Source organism: Mobula birostris, chromosome 4 (assembly GCF_030028105.1).
Source record: "Mobula birostris isolate sMobBir1 chromosome 4, sMobBir1.hap1, whole genome shotgun sequence".
NCBI lineage: Eukaryota > Metazoa > Chordata > Chondrichthyes > Myliobatiformes > Myliobatidae > Mobula > Mobula birostris.
Window position 1 is genome coordinate 59,386,551 of NC_092373.1, and position 26,184 is coordinate 59,412,734.

Consider the following 26,184-nt stretch of genomic DNA (forward strand, 5'->3'; position numbering starts at 1 on the left):
TGGATTCTGTTTCTCAGAATTCTGTTCAGTAATTTCCCAACCATTAATTTCAGGCTGACCAGTCTGTAGTTCCTTGGCATGTCTGTGTTACCCTTCTTAAACAACAGAACATCATTAGCCACTTTCCAGTCTTTGCAAACTTTCCAGTGGCTAACAATGTACCAGTGATCTCTGCATGGGCCTCCTCAATTTGTTCTCCAGCCTCCCATAAGATTTAGAGATGTAGCAGTCAGGCCCTGAGGGTTTATCCATCTTAATGTGCTGGAAACCTGCAAGTACCTCCCTCATAATGTGAATGTTCTTCAAAACATCTCCACTTGTTATTTTTTTCTTCTCAGTAAACACTACACTTGCCAGGTTTATCTTTTAGACTAATAGGGATATGCTGCCCTTCAACTGTAGATTCTTAAAGCCTCCCACTTACCATTCATTCCTTTCCCAAAAACCAGGCTATTCCAATAGACCTTTTGCTAATTCCCTCAAAAACAGCTTGCTGGGAACTTAACCTGTGGACCTTCCTATCCGACTTCATCACTGTCATAACATTAGTAGAATTCTGGTCACTAGAGCCATACTGCTTCCTGAATGTCATATAAGCTACTTGCCCCATGAAAAGGTCCAGTGTTGCACTGTTCTAAGTAGGTCTCTCAAATATATTGACTAATAAATTAGGAGAGCCAGGAGGTGTCATCAGAAGGCATTGGTGGACAGGATTAAGGAAAACCCCAAGGCATTCTACAAGTATGTGAAGAGCAAGAGGATAAGACATGAGAGAATAGCACCAATCAAGTGTGACAGTGGAAAAGTGTGTATGGAACTGGAGGAGGTAGCAGAGGTACAATGAGTACTTTGCTTCAGTATTCACTACAGAAAAGGACCTTGGCGATTGTAGGGATTACTTACAGTGGATGAAAAGCTTGAGCATGTAGATATTAAGAAAGAGGATGTGCTGGATCTTTTGAAAAGCATCAAGTTGGATAAGTCACCGATACCGGATGAGATGTACCTCAGGCTACTGTGGGAGGTGAGGGAGGAGATTGCTGAGCCTCTGGTGATGATCTTTGCATCATCAATGGGGACAGGAGAGGGTCCAGAGGATTGGAGGGTTGCAGATGTTGTACCATTATTCAAGAAAGGGAGTAGAGATAGCCCAGGAAATTATAGACCAGTGAGTCTTACTTCAGTGGTTGGTAAGTTGATGGAGAAGATTCTGAGAGGCAGGACTTATGAACATCTAGAGAGGCATAATATGATAAGGAATAGTCAGCATGGCTTTGTCAAAGGCAGGTCATGCCTTACGAGCCCAACTGAATTTTTTGAGGATGTGACTAAACACATTGATGATGGTAGAACAGTAGATGCAGTGTATATGGATTTCAGCAAGACAGTTGACAAGGTACCCCATGCAAGGCTTATTGAGAAAGTAAGGGGGCATGGGATCCAAGGGGAAATTGCTTTGTGGATCCAGAACTGACTTGCCCACAGAAGGCAAGAAGTGGTTGTAGATGGGTCATATTCTGCGTAGAGGTCGGTCACCAGTGGTATGCCTCAGGGATCTATTCTGGGACCCCTACTCTTCGTGATCTTTATAAATGACGTGGATGAAGAAGAGGAGGGATGGGTTAGTAAATTTGCTGATGACACAAAGGTTGGAGTCAAGTCAAGTTTATTGTCATTTCAGCCATAAGCTGCTGGTACAGTACTCAGTAAAAACGAAACAACGTTCCTCCAGGAACCTGATGCTACATCAAACAACACAAAACTACACTAGACCATGTGAGGCAGCACAAGGCTACACTAGACTACGTAAAACAAACATAAAAACTGCACTAGACTACAGACCTGCACAGGACTACATAAAGTGCACAAAACAGTGCAGGGCAGTGCAATAATTAAGAAACAAGACAATAGGCACAGTAGAGGACAAATTACAATATAATATTAAGTGATGTAGATGCAGTCCAGACTCTAGGTATTGAGGAGTCTGATGGCTTTGGGGAAGAAACTGTTGCACAGTCTGGTCATGAGAGCCTGAATGCTTCAGTACCTTTTGCCAGATGGCAGGAGGGAAAAGAGTTTGTGTGAGGGGTGCATGGAGTCCTTCACAATACTGTTAGCTTTGCGGATGCAGCATGTGGTGTAAATGTCTGCAATAGCGGGAAGAGAGACCCCGATGATCTTCTCAGCTGACCTCACTATCCACTGCAGGGTCTTGCGATCCGAAATGGTGCAATTTCTGAACCAGGCAGTGATGCAGCTGCTCAGGATGCTCTCGCTACATCCTCTGTAGAATGTGGTGAGGGTGGGGGTGGGAGATGGACTTTTCTCAGCCTTTGCAGAAAGTAGAGACGCTGCTGGGCTTTCTTGGCTATGGAGCTGGTGTTGAGGGACCTGGTGAGATTCTCCGCCAGGCGAACACCTAGAAATTTGGTTCTCTTAACGACCTCAACGGAGGAGTCGTCGATGTTCAGCGGAGAGTGGTCGCTCTGTGCTCTCCTGAAGTCAACAACCATCTCTTTTGTTTTGTTCACATTCAGAGACAGGTTGTTGGCTCTGCACCAGTCCGTTAGCTGCTGCACCTCCTCTCTGTATGCTGACTCATCGTTCTTGTTGATGAGACCCACCACGGTCGTGTCATCGGCAAACTTGATGATGTGATTCGAGCTGTGTATTTCTACACAGTCGTGGGTCAGCAGAGTGAACAACGGTGGACTGAGCACACAGCCCTGGGGGGCCCCCGTGCACAGAGTGATGGTGTTGGGAGATGCTGCTCCCGATCCGGACTGACTGAGGCGGTGTTGTGGATAGTGTGGAGGGTTGTCAGAGTTACAGCAGGACATTGATAGGTTGCAAAACTGGGCTGAGAAGAGGCAGATGGAGTTCAACATGGATAAGTGTGAGGTGGTTCATTTTGGTAGGTCAAATATGATGACAGAATATAGTATTAATGGTGAGACTCTTGGCAGTGTGGAAGATCAGAGGGATCTCGCGGTCTGAGTCCATAGGACACTCGAAGCTGCTGTGCAGGTTGACTCTGTGGTTAAGAAAGCATATGTTGCGTTATCCTTCATCAATTGTGGGACTGAGTTTAGGAGCCAAGAGGTAATGTTGCAGCTAAATAGCACCCTGGTCAGACCCCACTTGGAGTGCTATGCTCAGTTCTGGCCGCCTCACTAGAGGAGGGATGTGGAAACCATAGAAAGGGTGCGGAGGAGATTTACAAGGATGTTGCCTGGATTGGGGAGCATGCCTTATGAGAATAGGTTGAATTAACTCGGCCTTTTTTCTTTGGAGTGACAGAGATGAGAGGTGATGTGATAGAGGACTATAAGATGATGCGAGGCATTGATCATGTGGCTAGTCAGAGGCTTTTTCCCAGGGATGAAAAGGCTAGCTTGAGAGGGCACAGTTTTAAGGTGCTTGGAAGTAGGTACAGATGAGATATGAAGGGTAAATTTTTTTACGCAGAGAGTGGTGAGTGCGTGGAATGGGCTGCCAGCGACGGTGGTGGAGGTGGATATAATAGGGTCTTTTAAGAGACTCCTGGACAAGTCGGTGGAGCTTAGAAAAACAGAGGGCTATGGGTAACTCTAGGTAATTTCTCAGGTAAGGACATGTTCGGCACAGCTTTGTGGGCTGAAGTGCCTGTATTGTGCTGTAGGTTTTCTATGTTACTATGTTCTATGTTTCTATGAAAGCCCAAACACATATCCCAAATTCCAATACATCCACAGCCTTAACACTCTGTTTGGTCCATTAAAACCAGGGAAATTAAAATCTCCCACTAATACAAACCTGTTATTTTTTGAACTATTAGCAATTTCTCAATACACTTGCTCCTCAAGTTCCCACTGACTACAGGGGGATGTGTAATACAGACCCACTAGATTGATGCTCCCCATCTTATCCATATGTTCTACCTATATAGCCTCACTGGATGATCCTCCAAAGATGTTGTCTCTCAGCACTGTTGTTATGTCCTTCCTTATGATAAAGGGAACAACTCCCTCCTTACTTACCTCTGTTTCTGTCATGCCTGTACTCACTAATGGAAGCATCCTCTCCATCTCAACTCTATCCAGACCTTTCAGTATCCAGTATGTTAAAATCTTCCCCTCTTAACTTAAAACTATGGCTTTGAGTTCTTGACTCCCTAACTTTGCAAAAAGACTGAAGGCATTCGTCCTATCCAAGCCCCTTATGACTTTGAACAGGCTTGACAGGCCAGAAGGCCTACTCCTGCTTTATTTTCTTTATCTTCTTATGTCCACCTCTATAAGATCACCCCTCAATCTCCCACACTTCAAGGATACAAGTCCTACCCCAGGTGACCGCTCCCTATAACTCACTCTCAAGTCCTGGCAATATCTTCGTAAATCTTTTCTGCACTTTTCCCCCCAATAATCTATTATTATAATTTTTATTTTGTCTCATCTCAAGCTGGTAAAACTTGAGATACAGGCATAGCTAAGCATGTTAATTTCTCAATTGCTAGGAACTTTCGGACTATTCTAGTGGTGTTTAGAATTGTGGCTTTCTGGAGATTTACATAAATATTACTGTGTAAGCCTAATTGTTTAATCCTATTGTGTAGTGATGTTGGGATTATAACAGCTGGTGATATTACCATTGGGACAATGTATACCCAGTTCATGTTCTTCCATAGTCTTTTAATTTCCTTTCTTAGTTAAGCATATTTCTAGTGTTTTTCACTGGATGATTTCTGTAAGTTAAGTTTGTTTAGAATGGCTATATTTATTAAGCAATTGTTCTTGCTTGTCTCTCCTGTAATATTATATCCAGATGGTTATTCTGGATTGTCCTATCTGCAATAATGGATTGATAATATAATTTGTAGGACTCTTAACTCTAAAACTGAGTCAGGCTTGTTTTTATAGTAAGGTATGGTTTGTATTTTAAAGCATGATTTTGGTGAATGATGTTTGCCACTAGATTGTGCCTATGTAAGTGATCAGTTTGAGTTAAACTGCTGCAGGGTCCTGTAATGTGTTGAATTGTTTCTGGTTTCTCTTGGCATTTCTGTATTTATCATCTTGAATTTGTTGGTGTTTTATTATGCAGTTTTGATAATTTTTTGTGTTAACCACCTGGTCCTGTATTGCCACAAGTAACCCCTCTGTGTCTGGGAAGAGGACTCTGTCTGTGAGCCAGGCATTTGACACTTCCTTGTCAATATCTAGTCTGCTCAGATCTTGGGATGTCTTCCATGGAGGGTCAAGCTCTCCCATTGGTTAAATTTTTCTTCTATAATGATCATTTCTTTATTTTTTTGCATTGTGCTTTAATTTAGGTTTACTGGTGTGTACTTCACAGAATTGTATATGCTTGTGTGGAGTGTTGAATGCTGTTTTCATTGATGAAAATATATTCTTAGAAGTTTTATCAGTCTGTTGTGTAATTTTTTTTACCTCTGTTGTTCCACTTCCCCCATCTGTCCTAGGTAGTATTAATCAGAGTGTGCATATTCAGTTCTTATTTTTCTTTGCTAATTTATTTTGATATATTCTACAATGAAGACTGATCCAATTTTATTTTTAAGAATATCTATCTTTTCACTGGTTCCACTTATTAATTTCTGAGTTGTATCCTCTGTAGGAAGCATATTTACTTCAGCTATTCTCTTACTTTATCTATAAAGTTATATATTTTGTGTCTTGCATCTTTGCACTGTAGCCACAAAAGCAACAAATTTTAGGTAATATAAGACGATTATAATAAAACTGATTCTGACCCTGATACCTGTACAGGCACTTACTGTCAATGTTCATATTTTACGGGCACTTGTTGTAAATGGAACCAGGCATTCCTGAGAAACAAATATTGAGATATATGGTATGGTAGGCTTTGTGGTCTGAACAAGCTAAGTAAGAAATATAATTTGGTGAAGATGCAAAATTGAAAATGAAATGGAGAAGATCCTTATGGAACCCATGCATAATAATCCCGTAAGTCTGCAGTATTCTCCTCTTGATCTTGCTATGCACTTATTGGAAATAATACAGGCAAAAACATACTCCAACTTTCTTAGAAAAGAACCAAAAGGATAGCAAAGTGAACTCTATATAGCTCAGATGTAGCTTATTTCTTATGTAAGCAACATAACATAAAAAGTTTCAAATCCATGATGCCTTCTAATCTGATAATATTCCTTGATTCCCTTAACATTCAATTGCTTATTAATCTCTGTTCTCTATTGACTGAACAGTCACAACATCCATATAGAGAATTCTAAGTATTATCAATTAAGGACTTAAGTGATCTTGTCAACCTTGTGTTGATTCTACCTGACATTGGTATCCAAAGTTTTGGGCTGCAGCCACCCAGCAAATACCCTGTAGAGCACATTGAAACTGTTTATGTTTCAGTAAGACTGAACTCAGTTGTTTCATTAAGTTTAAAAGATTGATTCCTCAAATTAATCTCTATTTTTAAAAAAATGTTCTTGATAATCAGAACAATCAATCTCTTCTGGAAAATCCATCTCTTACATCCCAGCAATCAATCTCTTAGCCTCAGAGTCACGGAGCAAAGAAACAGCCCCCGCAGCCTTCCATCTCCGTGCCAACCATCAAATCTAACAAATCTGTATTGCACTCCTTCTAAGACATAATGGAGAGCAAAACTGTATGCAGTGCTCCTGGCATGGTTTCACAAAGATTGTGAGTAGAACAAAATCTCTTCACTCTTGCTTTTCAATTATTTTGTAACAACAAAGACTAATGTCTCATTTACTTTTCATGCTTGCTGAATCGGTAAGGTTTGGGATGTATCATTAATTTCCCTTCATGTGTATAGGGTCAACAATATTTCCTTTTTTGTCATTTACATCACCATGTTTTTTTTTTATTATTTTCCTTCCAAAGTAGTTAATATCACATCTCTCCAAAACTTATTCTATCTCAGGCACCTTAAACATATAGACCCTATGAAATCACCTTGCATCTTCCTCACAGTTTACTTTCCTCACTAGCTTTGTAATGAGGGTCAAATCAGGTCACTTTTTATTGTCATTTTGGCCATAACTGCTGGTACAGTACACAGTAGAAACAAGACAATGTTTTTCAGGACCATGGTGCTACATGAACAATACAAAAACTACACTGAACCACGTAAAACAACACAAAAACTACACTAGACTACAGACCTACCCAGGACTGCATAAAGTACACAAAACAGTGCAGGCATTACAATAAATAATAAACAAGACAATATGCACAGTAGGGGGCAGTAGGTTGGTGTCAGTCCAGGCTCTGGGTATTGAGGAGTCTGATGATTTGGGGGAAGAAACTGTTACATAGTCTGGTTGTGCGAGCCCGAATACTTCGGTGCCTTTTGCCAGATGGCAGGAGGGAGAAGAGTTTGTATGAGGGGTGCGTGGGGTCGTTCACAATGCTGTTTGCTTTATGGATGCAGCATGTGGTGTAAATGTAATGGCGGGAAGAGAGACCCCGATGATCTTCTCAGCTGACCTCACTATCCGCTGCAGGGCCTTGCAATCCGAGATGGTGCAATTTCCAAACCAGGTAGTGATGCAGCTGCTCAGGATGCTCTCAATACAACCTCTGTAGAATGTGGTGAGGATGGGGGGGTGGGAGATGGACTTTTCTCAGACTTTGCAGAAAGTAGAGACGCTGCTGGGCTTTCTTGGCTATGGAGCTGGTGTTGAGGGACCAGGTGAGCTTCTCTGCCAGGTGAGCACCAAGAAATTTGGTGCTCTTAATGATCTTTATGGAGGAGTCGTCGATATTCAGTGGAGAGTGGTTGTTCCGTGTCCTCCTGAAGTCAACAACCATCTCTTTTGTTTTGTTCACATTCAGAGACAGGTTGTTGGCTCTGCACCAGTCCGTTAGCTGCTGCACCTCCTCTCTGTATGCTGACTCATTGTTCTTGCTGATGAGACCCACCACGGTCGTGTCATTGGCGAACTTGATGATGTGGTTTGAGCTGTGTGTTGCAGCACAGTTGTGGGTCAGCAGAGTGAACAGCAGTGGACTGAGCACACAGCCCTGGGGGGCCCCCGTGCACAGAGTGATGGTGTTGGACATGCTGCTCCTGATCCGGACTGACTGAGGTCTCCCAGTCAGGAAGTCTAGGATCCATTTGCAGAGGGAGGTGTTCAGGCCCAGTAGGCCAGCTTTCCAATCAGTTTCTGGGGAATAATTGTGCTGAATGCTGAACTGAAGTCTATGAACAGCATTTGAACGTACGTGTCTTTTTTGTCCAGGTAGAGGGTGGTGGCAATGGCGTCGTCTGTTGAACGGTTGGGACAGTACGTGAACTGCAGGGGTCCAGTGGGAGGGGGCAGCAGGGTCTTGATGTGCCTCATGACGAGCCTCGCGAAACACTTCATGATGATGGATGTGAGTGCGATGGGACGGTAGTCGTTAAGGCAGGACACTGAAGACTTCTTCAGCACGGGGACGATGGTGGTGGCCTTGAAGTACGTAGGAACAATGGCGCTGGTCAAGGAGATGTTGAAGATGTCAGTGAGAATCTCAGTTAGCTGGCCTGCACATCCTCTAAGCACTCTGTCAGGAATATTGTCTGGTCCAGCAGCCTTTCGTGGTTGACCCGCACAGAGTTCTCCTCACATCGGCCATGGTAAAACACAACACCTGGTCGTTTGGAGGAGGGGTGGTCTTCCTCACCACCACGTCATTTTCCGACTCGAAACGAGTGGAGAAGTTATTCAATGCATCTGGGAGGGAGGCATCACCAGCACAGGCAGGTGGTGTTGTCTTGTAGTTGGTGATGTCCTGGATGCCCTTTCACATGCGCTGAGTGTCGCCGCTGTCCTGGGAGTGGCTGTGGATTCACTGGACATGTGCACTCTTTGCCTCTCTGATGGCCCAGGACAGTTTGGCCCTCACTGTTGTTAGGGCTGCCTTGTCGCCTGCTCTGAAGGCGGAGTCACGGGTCCTCAGCAGCGCACACAGCTCCGCGGTCATCCATGGCTTCTAGTTAGCGCGTGTAGTGATGGTCTTGGACACAGTGACGTCATCGCTGCACTTGCTGATATAGCTAGTCACTGATGCCGTGTACTCCTCTAAGTTAGTGGAGTCGCCATCGGTTGCAGCCTCCCTGAATATGTGCCAGTCCGTGTGCTCAAAGCAGTCTTGAAGAGCAGAGCTGGCTCCTGCTGGCCAGGTTTTCACCTGCTTCTGAACTGGTCTGGAGCGCCTGACGAGCGGTCTGTATGCTGGGATTAGCGTAACAGATGTGGTCTGAGTAACCGAGGTGGGGGCAAGGTTCCACCCGGTAGGTGTCGGGATTTTTTTTGTAAACAAGTTACAACGCATTCTCCCCTCTCGCTGCAAAGCCCACATACTGGTGGAATTTGGGGAGCACTGACTTAAGGTTTGCGTGGTTAAAATCTCCGGCGACAATAAACAGTCCATCAGGGTGTGCGTTCTGCAGTTCACTAATAGCCCCATACTGTTCACAGAGCGCCTCCTTAGCGTTAGCGCTGGGGGGAATGTACATACCAACTGTAAGGACAGTGGTGAATTCACGTGGCAAATAAAATGGTCTGCATCTAACAGTCACAAACTCCACTAGCGATGAGCAGTATCTTGAAACCAGCACAGAGTTCTTGCACCATTCCGTATTGATGTAAACACACAAGCCACCACCATGAGTCTTACCAGAAAGAGCTGCATCTCTGTCCACTCGAAACAAGACGAACCCGTATAGCTGAATGGCAGCGTCCGGGATTTCATCAGAGAGCCACTTTTCTGTGAAAACATACGCGCAGCAGACTCTGTACTCCCGCTGAGTATTTCGTTAGAGTCAGATGTAGTCCAATTTATTGTCCATGGAGCAGACATTGGAGCGCAGGCCTCAAGATAATTCATCCAGAGATCCTACTTAGCACTGGCCCTTTTAACCTTCACAGATGCCGCTAAAAGCTTCTTTTATTGTCATGATTACCAAAAATATTTGAAAATAGCTTTGATTAATATTAACCTATTAATCTAAAACAAATGTTTTCAAGAACATTTAGAAATAGTTTAGATTAATTTAAGCATTCAAAAATAGTTTTAAAATCTATGTGGTTTGATTGGTTTTAATAACTTTAATTTATGAAATCAATTCAATTAGTCGTAAATGTTTTTGATATACTGTATGGAGAGAGAAATTAAGAAAAATTACATTAAAAAACAGCTAAACACATTTAATTCAAACTGGCAATTGGGCTATGTTGGATGTGCCAGCTAATGTTGAGCAGACAGATACAATATATCCATTCACTCATCTTAGTTAGTTGTATAACATCCCTGGTCCTGGTGCTAAGTCCAAAGCAAGAACCCGAGTAAGAACATCCAACTTTCTAAGTGCCTTTCCACACTTCAGAGTCGGTCTGTAGAAATTGGAGCACACCAATGCATGTCTAGCAGTTTTTTCAGCTAGTCATGACAGTGAGCAACCCACCCCATGCAGGCATGATCCACCCATTCCTTGTCTTCAATAATCAGTACCCGCTAATGCAATCCCACAAACAGGATATTAAAAGGAATAAATGGGACATTCAGTTATATCATCAAATAAGAAATGGGTAATAGCAAATGGGGGACCAATTTCAAAACTTGCTGTACAATGGGCAGCAAATTCAGTATCACAAATTTTTAGCCCCTGGTGACAAATAAAATCACCCAAGCCCCTGTGAGACACATGAAGAAATAAAGTTAATGCCATTATATATTCCTGTGTGTCTCTTATAAACCACCAACTTAGTCAAGTAGAAGTATAAAGACTACCTGGGAACAACTTGGAGAAATTTGTAAAATTAAAAATGTTTTTGTATACTGTTCAAAGGACAGAAAAGATTTAATTGACCATTTGAAATTTCTGAGAACATTTACTTTTGCAAATGTTGAGTATCAGAATTCTGTTACTCTTTTGAATTTAATCAGATATCCAACTACAGAGTGAATTAATGAAACTGATTAATTAGAGAAAAAGTTTAGTACTTTGTCAAAGTAATCCTTGAATGCAACACTAACAATTTCAATAGAATAACCAATTGGAGAAATCAAACCATGATTTTGACATTGTGCAGAATGCAATGTGATAAAGTGAAGGGAAGGGACAATTCTAGCTCCAGCAAATGTTAAAATTGGCTCCTCCTCTATTATATAAGCTAGACCATCCCAACTAAAATACTTATTGCAATATAAGGGGCCACTTAGTCAATGTTAACTGCCATCAGGTCATTCCAATTTCTTGCTTTTATTTTCCTTTACACCATTATGTCACAACAAGGTCCTTAGATATACATCACTCTTCCTATTTTAATCCAAGATAGAAGTCCTAGAACTACCAACCAGCACCTGTTTGGGCAGTACAGTGGGATAATGGGCAGCATATCTGGAGACGGGCAATAACTAAGTAAAAGCTTGAGTAGGACACTTAGTCTCTCAGGCTTGCTCCACCATTCTAAAAGAGCTGACATTTTCTTCAATTAACACCCATATCTATTTTTATCAGTATTTAAAAATCGCCCTTCATCTTAAATATACTCAATGCCTGAGTCTACACAACAAATTCCAGATATTCACTACCAAAAATGTCATCTTGTCTCAATCTTGAATGTGTAACACCCTTCTTCTGAGATCCCGGTCTGGAGAAACTTTATCCCTTGCACATACATTGTCAAGCCTCAAAAATGTCGCACATCTCAAAAAGATTACTCCTCATTCTTGTGCACTCGCGAGTATGGGCTCAGCCTTCTTAATCTCTCCTCTTAAAACAGACACACTCCACCTTCCCCATCTCAGGAATCAACCTGTTGAACCTTCCTTGCACTCCCTCATCTGCAAGTATATCATCCTTCTTCTTCTCCTTCTTGTTTTACGGCTGTTGACACCCAGCTTAATGGTGCATTACCGCCACCTTCTGCTCCAGAGTGTGCAATAGACTTACAATCCAAATTCCTTCACCCAATCATACCCACACACATACCCTAACCTACATTTTATCCTCCCATCTTTGACTATCCTAGTACCCTATTCCTGCTTATTCATCATATCCTACAATAAACCCCTGTACCCCTTAAGAAAGCTAAAAATACCCTGACCTGTGCTCTCTCACCCATGCCCAGCAACTCTTTTAATGTGAATTCCTGCATCCCCAGTTCCCTTAGTTTGATTATCATCATCTCTGTCTGTATCTTATACATCCCGCAGCTCAGAACTACATGTTCTACTGACTCCTCTTCCTGACATTCCTCGCACAATCCTGTCTGGTGAAAGTATATCCTTCTTTAGCTTGGGAGACCAGATCTATTCACTTTATTCCAAATACTGTCTTGTCAATATCACTCTTAATGTAACTTAACTACAATTTTAATTAACCTTTTTCTATGTATAACGTGACTTCCAAAGTGGTGTTTTTCATTATACAATACAACAGTGTATCTACATTTTGTAGAGAATTATGCTTGGGTAAAACTATATGTACCCTCCTCTATTCTGGCCTATAATTTGGTAGGCACAGTCAATGTCAAGTTCCTTGTGGTTTTTGTGATATGTGCCTCAATGTGCTGATTTAAAAATAACAACCGTTAACCTCTATCCAAACTGAATCTACTTCTCAATTTTCAGAGCTAAGGATACTTGTCTCTACTGCTTTTACCCCATTCTTGATCATCACGACTGGCCTACTTTCTTTACCATTTCATGCATTTCTTTGAAAAAGTTGGGCATCCTGGAACACTTACCAACCAATCTTCATTGCATAGCACCACCAACTCAAAAAAATAGAGTCCTGGAATCTTACAGCACAGAAACAGGCACTTTGGCCCATTGAGTCCGTGGTGATCTTCAACATCGGTTTTTATTAATTCTCCCCAAATTCCCATCAACGCTCCCACATACAGCCACTCACGGACACACTAAGGGCAATTTATAGAGGACAATTAACCCATTAGCAATCTAATTGCTGTGAATTGATTGCACCTAATATTAATATTTGATCTAATAGTATCTTTCTTGTTCTGAACAATGCGTGCGTTAGACTTTAGACTTTCCCTCCTCTGAGTTTAATTGGAGGTGTACCATAACATTCATATTCTGATGAAAGGTCTTCGATCTGAAACATTAGCTCTGTTTCTCTTCCCGTAGATGTGGCCTGACTTGCTGAATGTTTTCAGCATTACTTTACTTGTTTTTATTTTAACATCTGTAGTTCTGTGTGTTTTCCTATTCTCTGGACCTTCCTCTCTCTGGTTGTCATTTTGTTATCCTGCACTAAGTTTCCCAACAGCAACTTCCTGGCAGCATAGAGTTTACATTATTTATTTATTCAATTTGCTCAGACACTAGTTCTAGATCAAGTCACCTGAAAACATTCCAACAAATTCACATCCCTTCTTTACTCATAAATACTCAACAGCCTCTGTTGATGAACCAATCTTGTTAGACCTAAAGGATAAGACAGGCTCTTGAAATAAAGGCTGTTTCCTGCCCCTCCCCCCACCCAATGCATCTCAGACATCATTTCTGAGCTGGAGCTGGCTGATCTAAGCCACAGCAGTTGCTATGGATCTCACAGAATACCACCGTATCATATCACCTGCCCTGCCATACTTTCCTTAAAACAATTAACTAAATATAAAGCAACCTTTCTCATCCATACATACTTTACATACTGTGCTAAAATAGGCTTTCCCATAATCTCATATTCCCAGTTCTGAATTTACCAGTTCTACATGGTTACCTAATAAGCTAAAAGAATGGCAGGTTACATTTTACTGACTGTATACTACTACAAACAATTTACTATTGTAAATAAGTTACAAGAGAAAATCAGGAATAAATTGAAATACAATTCATAAATACTTAAATCATATCAAATTGTCCCTCCCCCCAATAAATGTACTAAAATCCACTCATTGTGCACTTTTGCTGAGGTCAAATACCAAAAAATAAATTAAGAAATAAAGATCTATTGTTTAGGATCTGTAGTACAATTGATATAATATTTTGTCCTTGAACACTCAAGTATACCAGCCCAGAAATTATGCCAGTTGATGAAATCCTAGGCCCACTGTAATCTAGAATACTTTGCAGGAGTCAGGCAAACACTTTTCTATTAATGAGATTTGGAATTTGCTTTTGCTAAATCTCCATTTATATCACCCATGTAAGTTTCAATGCCAGTAAGGCATGTTTACATCTACCAGTTATAACCTGAATTGGTAACGTGGTCCTTCATCCCTCATTTTCTGTATTGGTCCACCAGCTCAGATGGACTTTTACTTACTAACCCCTTACAATATGGTGCCAGCTCTATCAACAAAATTAATATGTAGGATGCAATAATTTAAAAAGCAATGATCTTAAAATGCATTTTTTTCCAACCAGCCTCCTAATTTTTTTGTAAGGCCACATGAAGCATCTTTAGAGAAACAGTTAATATATATGTTTATCTCCAGTCTCTTTATATATACACATAGTTTTTGCCCAAATAGGAAATGTTATATAAATTGCATATTGCATTAAGTTATAAAAAGTATGTTTTGATATAATAAACTAAAAAGGACATTTAATATACCACATAATTCCTTACGCAGTAGAAAGGGAGTGCTAGCTTAAACCAATGACAATCATGGATGTTTGTAATTCCATAGCAACCAGTAATAGAAAACAAATAATTTGAGGAGCACACACTTCAAGAAGCAATCCAGAGATTTGTTTACTGGCCTTTTTGTTGGCCTTGTCAGTAAAATAATATACTTTGATGAATGAATGTTCTGTTAATGGCATTACTCTAGCCTTTGAAAGAATATAAAGATACAAAAACACAGATAGCCTTCTAGCTAAATTTTCTGTATTTATAAATCTTGTTGTAGATTCAGAGTGCTTTCTTTTCATATATTGTTTAACTGAAATGGTTTTAGTATATTTTATTGTTAATTTGACGAATACCAAGATAAGCCAGCAAAGATTTGTGCCTGTGAATCTCAATAAATCAAATGATTTCAATCATGTCAAATAGAATTTTTTTAAATATTTAAAACCAAATCATCAAACTAGTTTCAATTGATGAAAGTCTCTCTGAAACTGTCTGATTCAAAATACTGCTTTTTTTCCAATATAAGCATTATTTTGAGTGGATGCACATCAATTTTAAACCGATGTGTCTTGGACACCAGATTACAGCCCCAGAGAGTGGTTTACTGATTCAAATGCAGTCTGAGGAAAAATGCAGAACAAGCGATGCCAAATGCTTTTAATTATGAACAGAACTGCCAGTGTTTTGTCATTTAAGTGGCTCAAAGTCCATGGTTTCCATCCATACACAGTGAAGCTTAGTTATAAATCCCGAATTTATTTAATGATACTGGATACCAAATCTGTTGAGATTCCACAGTATAATCAAAGTCCTCATTGATTTCAAAAGGGATTTTAGAACTGGTTATAAAGGAAAAGTTAACTTAAATGTTTAATTATTTATATAAACATTGATATATTTTTGGAACCAGGTTTATACTAGTCCAATAACCTCCACTATTCATTAGGTTATAGCTGATCTGATTGTAATCTCAGCTCCTAGTCCCTTTTGCCCATGATAACCCTTATTGCCTTTCATATCACACTCTTCTATACAAAGTGGAGGGAGCCCAGATCATACAACCAGGGAGGTGGTAAAAGCAAGTACCATAACAGTGTTTCAGTAGGATTTTAAGAGGAGTACAAAGCACGGGCAGACATTTGGGATTAGTTTAACTTGGTATCATGACTGGTACAGATATGGTGAACCAAAGTGCCTGTTCATGTGCTCTTTTTATACCACATGGGTGATTTGTTGCCTTAAGAAATTTATTTTTGCCTCATTTGACTTGTACGGGCAACTCTTATAAAATGAACAAAACCATCATTCGAGATTCTCTAATAAGCAAACAAAATCCAGCTTGCAACTTATCCTCCTTATAGAACCTACCAATTCTAGATATTGGTTCAAGTAAAATTTCTCTGCTATGCTTCTAACCCACTTACATTCAGGAGACCAAACCAGTAAGCAACGCTCCAGACATTTGGTGTCAATAATGCCTTTTGCAGATTACAGAACTCAATGCTGTGAATTTCTTATTAATTTAAATAATATGCATTTTTCACATATTTTAAATAAGCAATTAGCTAATTTTCCCACATTATCAGAATCAGATTCAATATCACTGGCGTATTTTATGAAATTTGTTGTATGTGGCAGCAGTGCATTGTAATACATAACCAAAAAAACTATAAACTGCAATAAGATTTACAAACGTTTGTATATAGTAGATATAATGAAAGTAGTGCAAAAAGAGAGTAAGGAAATGTGAGGTAGTCTAAATGGGTTCATTGTCCATTCAGTAATCTGATGGCAGAAGGGAAGAAACTGTTTCTGAAACATTAAGTGTGTTACTTCAGATTCCTGTACCACCTCCTCCTTGGTAGCAATGAGAAGAGAGTATGTCTTCGGTGAAGGGGGTCCTTAATGATCAATACTGCCTTTCTGAAGTGTTGCCTTTTGAAGATGTCCTCAATGCTGGGGAGGCTAGTGCCCATGATGGAGCTGGCTGAGTTTACAACTTTCTGCAGCTTTTTCTGATCCTGTGTGGTGGCTCCTCCATACCAGATGGTGATGCAACCAGGTTAAATACTCTTTATGTACATCTGTAGAAATTTGCTAGAGTCGTTGGTGACATACCCTCAAACTCCTAATCAAATATGGCCACAATCATGTCTCTTTGTAATTGGGTCAATTTTCACAGATGTTGACATCCAGGAACTTGAAACTGTTCACCCTGTCTGCTGCTGACGCTTCGATGAGGACTGGTGCATGTTCCCTCGACTTCCCCTTCCCGAAGTCCACAATCAATTCCTTAGTTACTGATGTTGAGTGCCAGATTGCTGTTGTGATACCACTCAGCCAGCTGATCTGACTCTTGTATCCCTCTTGTCACCACCTGAAATTTTGCCAACAATAGTTGTGTTATCGGCAAATTGCAGATGGTGTTTGAGTTGTGCCTAGTTGTGGCTGTAGGTAGAGTAAAGCAATGGGATATGCACGCATTCTTGTGGTGCACTAGTGCTGATTATCAGTGAAGGGGAGATGTTATTTCTGATCCACGTTGTCTGCGGTCTCCCCGTGAGGAAGAAGTCAAGGATCTTGTTGCAGAGGTAGGTACAGAGGCCCAGATTTTGTAGCTTGTTGATCAGAACTGAGGGTATGATTGTATTGAAAGCAGCAGCCTGACATAGGTATTACTGTTGTCCAGATGATCTAAGCCCCAGTAGAAAGTCATTGAGACCCACTTCCACTGCAGGCCCATTGTGGTGATAGAGCAAATTGGAGTGGGTTTAGGTTCTAGGCAGGAGTTGATTCTGGCCATAACCAACCTCGCAAAGCACATCATCACAGTAGATACGAGCAATGTCTAATCACTTATTTGGTCTATTTTCCTTTGTAGCCTATTTTCTCCCCTTTATAACTGACTTTCCCTACCTATCTTTGTATCGTCAGCAAATTTAGAAGCCACTCTTTCATACTTCCCTCCAGTTATTTTAATAAATGACAAGAAGCTGAGGCTTCAGCAGAGATCCTATTGCCACACCATTTGCTACAACTCACCTGCCAGAAAAAAAAACATTTATCTATGATCTCTGTTTCTTGGAAGCCAGCCAATCTTCTATCCCTACCTTCTACACCATGAGCTTTTAGTTTCTGCAATATTTTTTGACTCACCTTTAGAAACATTTTTTAGAAATCTGGAACAATCTATCTACTGGTTCCCCTTTAACTATAGAACATTTTACTTCTTCAAAGAACTGGAATAATTTCATTTACCTCTCCTTAAATCACATTCAGTTGGATGTTGATTAGGTTACATTGCTGGATTCTGACACACTCAAGGCCAGTAAACCCATAACATTAGGTTTATTGACTATGAACTTCATAGTAATCTAGGCTGCACATCTGGGTGGAGAAAAAACTGTCCCAATAGTTTAATAAAAGTGCATTTAAGTTCTTTTCCATGCTTCAATATGAGCTTCCTATCTCCTTTAATAAGATCACTAGCAATCCAGTAAGAAGAAAAATAGATAACGTGCCTTAATGATTTCAACATGGTGGTTCTGATATCCATCATCATGAAAACCTTCGAGAAGGCTGGTCATGACAGATATTAACTCCAGCCTCCCAGACAGTCTTAACCAACTGCAATTCACTTATTGTCAAGACAGATCTACGCTACACATCACTTCCCTGGCCCTACACTCATCCAGATAGTAAAGGCACATACGTTAGACTTTTTTTTTTTGACTACAGCTCCACCTTCCATGCTGTTATTCAAAGCAAACTTAGTTCCTAACTCCTAGACCTTGGATGCAACACCTCCCTTTGCAACTTGATCCTTGAGTTCCTAACCAAAACATCCCAATCATTAAGGAGAAGCAGCAAAACTTCTGACACGAACTATCTCAACAATAGTGTGTCCTCAGTCCCCTTTACTCTATAACTATGTGGCCAGAGTTTGCTCTGACTTCATCAGCAAATTTGAAGATGTTACTACCATAATGGGCAAAATCTCAAGTAACAATGAATCAGTGTGCTGGAAGATGATAGTGTTGAGATTGATTTCCCTCAATTTCAGCAAAAATGAATGAGCTATCATTTACTTCAGGAAATACACATGCTCCTGTTTACAGCAATGGTGCTAAGATTGAGAGGGTTGAGAGCTTCAGGTTTCTAAGACTGAACATCACCACTTTGAGTCCCACCATTGGTCAGGGATAGGTGGGGATGTTGCATCCCAATCTGTCTATGTGACAAGCAAGACAGTACAAAAGACAGAGCAGTACAATATGCAGAGCAAGGCACTGCCCATGTAGTAGACTTCCCTCTTCATGCACTGACGAATCCAAATGGGAGGAAATGATACACTTTGTCACAGTCAGCATTGAACTCAACGTAGGTCTGGCTTAGGGACTCCAGCTCCAGATTGTACCTCAGGGCTTGCTCCCAAAGCCTTCCCCATGACTGGGTATAGCCAGAAGGCTGTAGAGGTTTGAGATCGGAGTTTTCCTTCTCCTAGATGAACTACCAACTGTAGCTGAGGAGCCCCATCTGCCCAAAGTGACCGGTTTTAAAGTTCTATTAATCCATCTTTTCCCCTTTTCCTGTCAGTAGAAACAATTCCACTAGGCTTAGGAGCTTGCCTACACATAAAGGCCAGGAACTGCACTTGGTTGTCAGAGGCTATTTGAGACACATACCATTTGGAGCATTTTATAGATAGGGGGAGCTTATCCCCACTACCACCCCTAGTTATAACAACCTTAGGGAACCACATCACCATGAGTTTGTCTTAATCCAATCACATAAACTCCATGGACAAGAAAACTCAGTAGCACCTCTATTTACTCAGGAGGCTAAAGAAATCTGGCATGTCCCCTCTGAACTTCACCAATTTTTGTTAATATGACATAGAAAGCATCATAATTGGATGCATCACAGCTTAGTATGACAACTGCTCAGCCTGTGACTGCAAGGAACCACAGTGTATTTTGGACACAGCTCAGCACATCACAAAAACTAACCTCTTCTCCATAAACTCCGTCTGCATTTCTCGCTACCTCGGTAAAGCAGCATAATTAAAGACTCCACCCACCTCTGACATTCTCTCTTCTCCACCCTCCCCTGAGCAAAAGATTTAAAAGCCTGAAATCATGTATGACCAGGCTCAGGGAAAGCTCTATCCCTCTGTTATGAATGATAAGGTGGACTGATGACCTCACAATCTACCTCGTTGTGGCCTTGCACCTTACTGTTCACCTGCGTTGCACTTCCTTTGTAACTGTAAAGCTTTATTCTGTACTCTGTTATTGTTTTCCCTTGTGCTACCTCAATGTGCTGTTGTAACAAAATGATCTGTATGGTTGCATACAAAACAAGTTTTTCACTCTACTTCAGTACACATGACAATTTTAAAAAATCATCATTTTTTAAATTTTAGTATCAAAGACAGACCAGAATACATTCTAACTGCAGCTGGTTGAGAATTTTGGGCTCAGTTAGATGGTTTCAGCCAACGCGATTTATAAAAGTACTGAAACAATTATATTTGTGCATTCCCGCTTTAATGATTTTGTATATTAATTCAATGCCTTTACCATTGAGTTGTTAATTGCCCTGCTGAGGACATTTTACTGAAGACTCAGCAGAAAATTATCATTTTCAGGAGATAAATGGGAAAAAAAGTTAACTAAGTAAAATTAATAGAGATCAGTATATTACTGAGGAGCAGCTACACCAGCCATACCATCTGGCATATTAGATATTGAACTAGGATCTTGCCTTCTCTATGCAGTTGATGGAAATGATCAGATAGTGATTTATATTTCTAATGATGATAACTGAAATAAGATTATGGATATTATTTACATCCTTGATGCCCCTGGGACATGGTGGGGTTCAAATTGTTTTGTTGGCAACATAGCCTGTGCTTCAGAAATACCTCATTAGCTCTAAAGTACATCAGAATCCCCTGTATAAACATAGCTTCTGTTGTTGCTGTGTACTTTCACAATGGGCATCTTAAGATCTTACTGGGTTTCTCTGAATTACAAAAGGCATTGTAAAAAGTAAAAGACTATCTTCGTTACCCTTGTACTATTTTTATATTTTCTACACTTCTTCTTTGAAAGATACAGACCAAGAGAGTCCCAGAGGAAATTTACTCTAAACTTCTAGCTATTTTTATTGGATGATTCAATTGTAGTTTTTGTATTTATGAAATTGAAGGGTACACCAAGTGGCTCTGCAGGACTTTTAGGAGAATTTTACCCTACTGTCCCATGGATTGTAAAAGGAAACAGGACAGTTAAAGCAATTCTTGGAGGAAATACAGTGTTGACTAACTAATGTATGACTAAAAAATTGCTGCTAATGCTGTTATTATATTTATTTTTCAGAGACAAGATCCCGTGGCATGGAATGAAACATTCCAAAATATCTCAAGGGATATTCTTTCAACACGTTACAAATTACTACCATATCTCTACACACTGATGTATGAAGCTCATCATGATGGCACAACAGTAATAAGACCACTGCTTCATGAGTATGTCAATTTAATGGATTCAATACCCATTGATTTCAAAATAGCTTAGCTCTACCAGAATTAAATATATTATTTCCCTAATAAATAAAGGTTTTTCAAGGATAAAACAACTTGGGATATTGATCGGCAATTCCTTTGGGGTGGAGCGTTGATGATTACTCCTGTATTGGATGAGGTAGGTACAATAGATTTGTTCTATTGTACTTTTACCAATTCATTATTTGTAATTATGTATGGGAGTAATATTTCATAAACATTCTGTTTTTCAGGGGAAAACTAGTGTGCATGCATATGTCCCTGACGCTCGCTGGTATGATTGGTTCACAGTAAGTTATTTAGTGTTGTATTTGGTAATGGTATACAGAATAAAATTCAGAAGAATTTTCAAAAGTTTAAACCATAAAATATCAGAGTATTCTTTTGTGCAATCCACAAATTATGCAAAACTGTTGTTATTTCAAACCAGAAAACAAAGCAAAAACATTACTGTCACAGCAAAGAAAACAGTGATAATAAGATGAGATAATGCAGTGCAGTGAGTCCCAAATAGTTACTGACTGGCGGGCTGACTGCATTTCCGTGACATACATCATAGTTTTTCCACAGTTATTTGCTTCAAGAATGTATAAAGCTACTTCATCCAGAAATAATAATTTTAGATCCAACTGATATAGTTCAACATCTGAACAGAAATTCTGTAAAAAAGATTCCATTGGAAAATATATTTCTAACCTCTGACTGATCTTTTTGATATTTTTCCATATATTCTTTTTACTTAAATTTCTGTTCAAACAGATTGGAATATTTTTACACTTGCCTTCCAAGAACAATGAAAGACAGGAACACACTGACCATCTGTTACTTAGAATCTATGAGGTGATATGATAGATCATTCCCTTTTGTCAAAGTGATCCACATTCTAATTTCTGGATAGTGAGGCTGTTATATATTCTTCCATTAATTGGCTATCCCCATCTTCAGAAAGGGTCTATCAATCTGATTACTTTAAAATCTGAATGGTTGTCTTCATTCCCTTGTGCTAAGACAAAGGAGATGTATTTTTTTCATATAAAATCACACATGTATAATTATATTATGTAGGTTAACAAATTAACATGACAAAACATGATGTTTACATGCAAAATATTAGAGAGTTTGGGTCTGGAATTTGTGTTTAGCTTACAAGAATCAATAAGGGGGGGTGTGATATTATGGTGCGAAAGAAAGAGAAGGCTACCACAGTTTATTCAGAATTGTTTTCTCATGTTATCTATTCTTGGCATCAATGCAGGAATTGTGTAGGTGGTGGCAAAGATTTTGACTGGGAATAGCTAGTCCTTTTCCATGTCTGTTAATGAAGCCTTTGCCAGACACCATGCGTGCTAGGCTGATAATGCTTAATCTTAGCTGCACAAATAAATCAGAGTCATGTAACTCAGAAACACGCCCTCAGAGACGGTGCTGACCAAGATACAGGGCTATAATATTGATTTGACACCCTCTATATCTTGCATTCACATCTCATGGGATTAAAAACTACAAATAAATTAATTATAAGATACCGTGTAATAAAACAAAATGTAATTTGTGTGTTTGCATGAATGTGAATTTAAATTTATTATCTAAATTTAAAAAGTATCAATACTTTAAAATAACATTAAAAACAAAGCACTTAACTTCAGCTCTCTTTACTTGAAGTCTAGTGCACCAATAGGTACATCAGACAACATTAGTGTATAGGCAAGGAGCCAGAAATAAATTATACAACTCCACTCACTGGTATGGTGAATCTAAATATAGCAGGGGTCCCCAACCTTTTTTGTACTGCAGACCGGTTTCATATTGACAATATTCTTGCGGACCGGCCGACCGGGGGTGGGGGGCAGGTAGGGTTGCCAACGGACAAGAGTAGAGCCAAATACGTTGTTTACACAGAGAGACTACAATGACCATGAAGCCTTGCGCGGGCACCAGTACGCGTGCGTCCTTTGCGTATGCGTGTACGTGCCGATGTTTTCTACAAATCGTTTTTGGCGATTCTGTTGGGGGGGGCGTGAATGTTAATCACGACCGGAATATAGGTGATAAGTGGCTAATACACTCAATTTCGTTTCTAGAAGGGTTTATCTAAGGAATTTAATATTAAACACACAGTGCATATTTTCCTCGCATGAATATAGTGATAAGTGAATTATCAGGGGAGGACAGGGGAGCTTGAAGTAAGTGTTGAACGAAATTCCAGTAGAAGTGGTAGAGGCAGGTTCGATATTATTTAAAGAAAAATTGGATAGGTATATGGACAGAAAAGGAATGGAGGGTTATGGGCTGAGTGCAAGTCGGTTGGACTAGGTGAGAATAGCGTTCGGCACGGACTAGAAGGGGAGAGATGGCCTGTTTCCATGCTGAAATTGTTATATAGTTATATAAGTAAGTCAATAGCATCATAAAATTTTAAGTAACGTTTGGATATTAAACACACAGCACATATTTTCCCCGTATGAACATATAAAATCATTGCAACACACCAATATGGCTGAATCAGTGGGAGCCTGCTTGTTTCCTTGCAACAAGACGGTTCCATCGAGGGGTGATGGGAGACAGCAATACTCGAAGGGGGTTCCTTATGTCCAGTCTATTACGCAATTTGATTTTCGTTCCATTCATTGCAGAGATATGTTGGAAATGGAAGCAATGTTTTCAGTGCTTTCGTGGCTATCTCTGGATATTTAGCCTTGACTTTGAGATCCAGAATGCCAGCAGAAATGTTATGTCAAACATACTTTTCAGCCTGCTGTCATTTGCAAGCTTGAGGAGTTTATCTTCTTCCCGCGATGACATGGATGATGCGCGGGTAATGACCTCGCATGCGTAATGGCTCAATAGTGGGCATGACAAGCAATGAGGAAAGGTGCAGCTGACTCCTATCGCCAAATCATACCATTTCCTCACACGTTTTGCTTGGGGACCGCTGAAATATATAATGGGTCAAGTGTGTCACCATCTGATGTCCAGCATATTCTATATGCAGACACAGAAGTCCAAAACCTGTGATTGCATTGACTAAGCCATTTGTTTTCCAAACTACTTGTCCATGTGATCTAGCCTATTATGTAAACTGCAATGAAATCCAATCACCAGAAGAGTCATCAGCAAATGATTTGATTCCATAAAATATGCATGGACTAAATTTCACTAAAAGTCTAATGGTACTGTTCATAAGAATTAGTTTCTCTCATCAGCTAGTCACTTTTCTCTACCCAGCTGAAATCATTACAGAATGGAACAGCCAGCTCCTGTTCTTCATTCAAGCTTGTTGAGAGGAAAATGGCCAGACAAGAAAAAAACATTTGAAAATATCTCTAAAACCTTTCTTGGCCCGGATGAAAGAGCGATGATACATATAGTACTTTGATAATCACTGCTGCTCATTATGGCTTCATCTTCATTGTTCTTCATGCATTAATTGTACAGTATATTCCAGACAATGGCTAGACATTACATGTGCACATTTATTATGACTTTATTCATATTTACATTATATACTGTTGCTTATTTTTATTACCTGTATGTATTTTCATGAAATGACATATTTAATTTTTAGGTCTCTGTTTTACCAGCTTCATTCCATTAATTTTTTTTATAGGCTTTTTATTTGATTACCTCGTTTTCAGCATTAAATGGTCTTGCCCACGGTATGTTTTGGGCCATTTTATACTTTGAACGCCTATTTGTTATAAGCAAGTTTGAAACTGCTGAACCGTTTTGTTTTATTTCATGCTAATATTCAATGCCAGATTCAGTCTCTATGATGACCTGTGCACTGCCTCTTTATAATCAAATATACAGAAATCATTGCAAAGCCCATATGATTGTCACCATCACTTATACAGTCATTTAATGAAACTGAGCAAACTGAAAGTAGCTAATAGTACAACTGCTAAGTGGAACAATAAATTATTGACTGGGAATAAAAACTGGTTGTCATATATAAAAAGAATACAGACACTGTATGAAAAGCCAACTCATCTCTAGAAGGCCAACTTGTACCACAGCTATTGGTCAATATTTTTAGCATTGATCATTTTTTAGTTAGATTTTAGATTTGGGATTTGGTTAGCTGCTTTAATTTTCAGAAACAACTGGAAGAGCTAGTTAATGTCAACTATTGTATCAAAATAACACCTTTTACTAGTAATGCTTGTTTTCTTAAGGGCAAAGAACTCCCCAAAAGACGGCAGTGGATTACTATGCCGGCACCACTTGATCATATCAATCTTCATGTCCAAGGAGGCTCCATTATCCCATGGCAAGAGCCAGGAAACACGACATACTACAGGTAAAAGTATGAATCACAAGATAAATTAATGAACAACTAATTGTGCAAACATATCTGTAGTTTTCCAATTATACACTAATGGCAGGACTAGTTCTTCAACATAGTACAGTATCTTTGAGAAATAGAGTCATGAATTCAGTTAGCGCAGAACCAGGCCTATTGATCTATCATGTCCATACTCTCCATCAAATAACCATCAATGCTAATTTCAGTTACCATACGGTTGATAGCATTTTAAACCTTGGCTAATTCAGTACTCGCGTAGTTAGTTACTTCTTAAATGTTAGGATTATCTGCCTCCATTATAGTCTTGGGCACTGCAATCCAAACTCTAGCTGCCTTCTGAGTGAAAAATAAGATCTACTTGCTATCCCTTTAAACTTATTACACCTTGCCTTAGACCAATACACTCTGGTTATGAACAATTTTGTCTATGAGGAAGAATTTTACTGCAGTCTACCCTCATAATTTTGCACATCTCTCTCCGAACCCCACCTATAGATTAGATTAGATTAGATTCAACTTTATTGTCATTGTGCCGAGTACAGATACAAAGCCAATGAAATGCAGTTAGCATCTAACCAGAAATGCAAAGAATATTGTTATTTACAAAATATCTGCGAATAAAAAGTAAGGGCTACAGCACTGAAATATAAAAGTACTGAGACAGTACAATATGGGTGAAATACTACTTAGCGCTGTGATGTGAGGTTCATCAGGG

At 39.7% G+C, this 26,184-nt stretch overlaps 1 protein-coding gene across 8 annotated transcripts in view; it reads left to right on the top strand.

The window, feature by feature from the left end:
* si (sucrase-isomaltase) overlaps positions 1 to 26,184 on the top strand; it is a 202,242-nt gene that overhangs the window by 158,877 nt on the left and 17,181 nt on the right. For all 8 annotated transcript variants that reach the window (XM_072255413.1, XM_072255408.1, XM_072255415.1 and 5 more), the window contains exons 42-45: positions 20,979 to 21,127; positions 21,218 to 21,302; positions 21,397 to 21,453; positions 25,339 to 25,463. In XM_072255413.1, the coding sequence (XP_072111514.1) occupies positions 20,979 to 21,127; positions 21,218 to 21,302; positions 21,397 to 21,453; positions 25,339 to 25,463 (416 nt within the window). The remainder of the gene's footprint in view (positions 1 to 20,978; positions 21,128 to 21,217; positions 21,303 to 21,396; positions 21,454 to 25,338; positions 25,464 to 26,184) is intronic.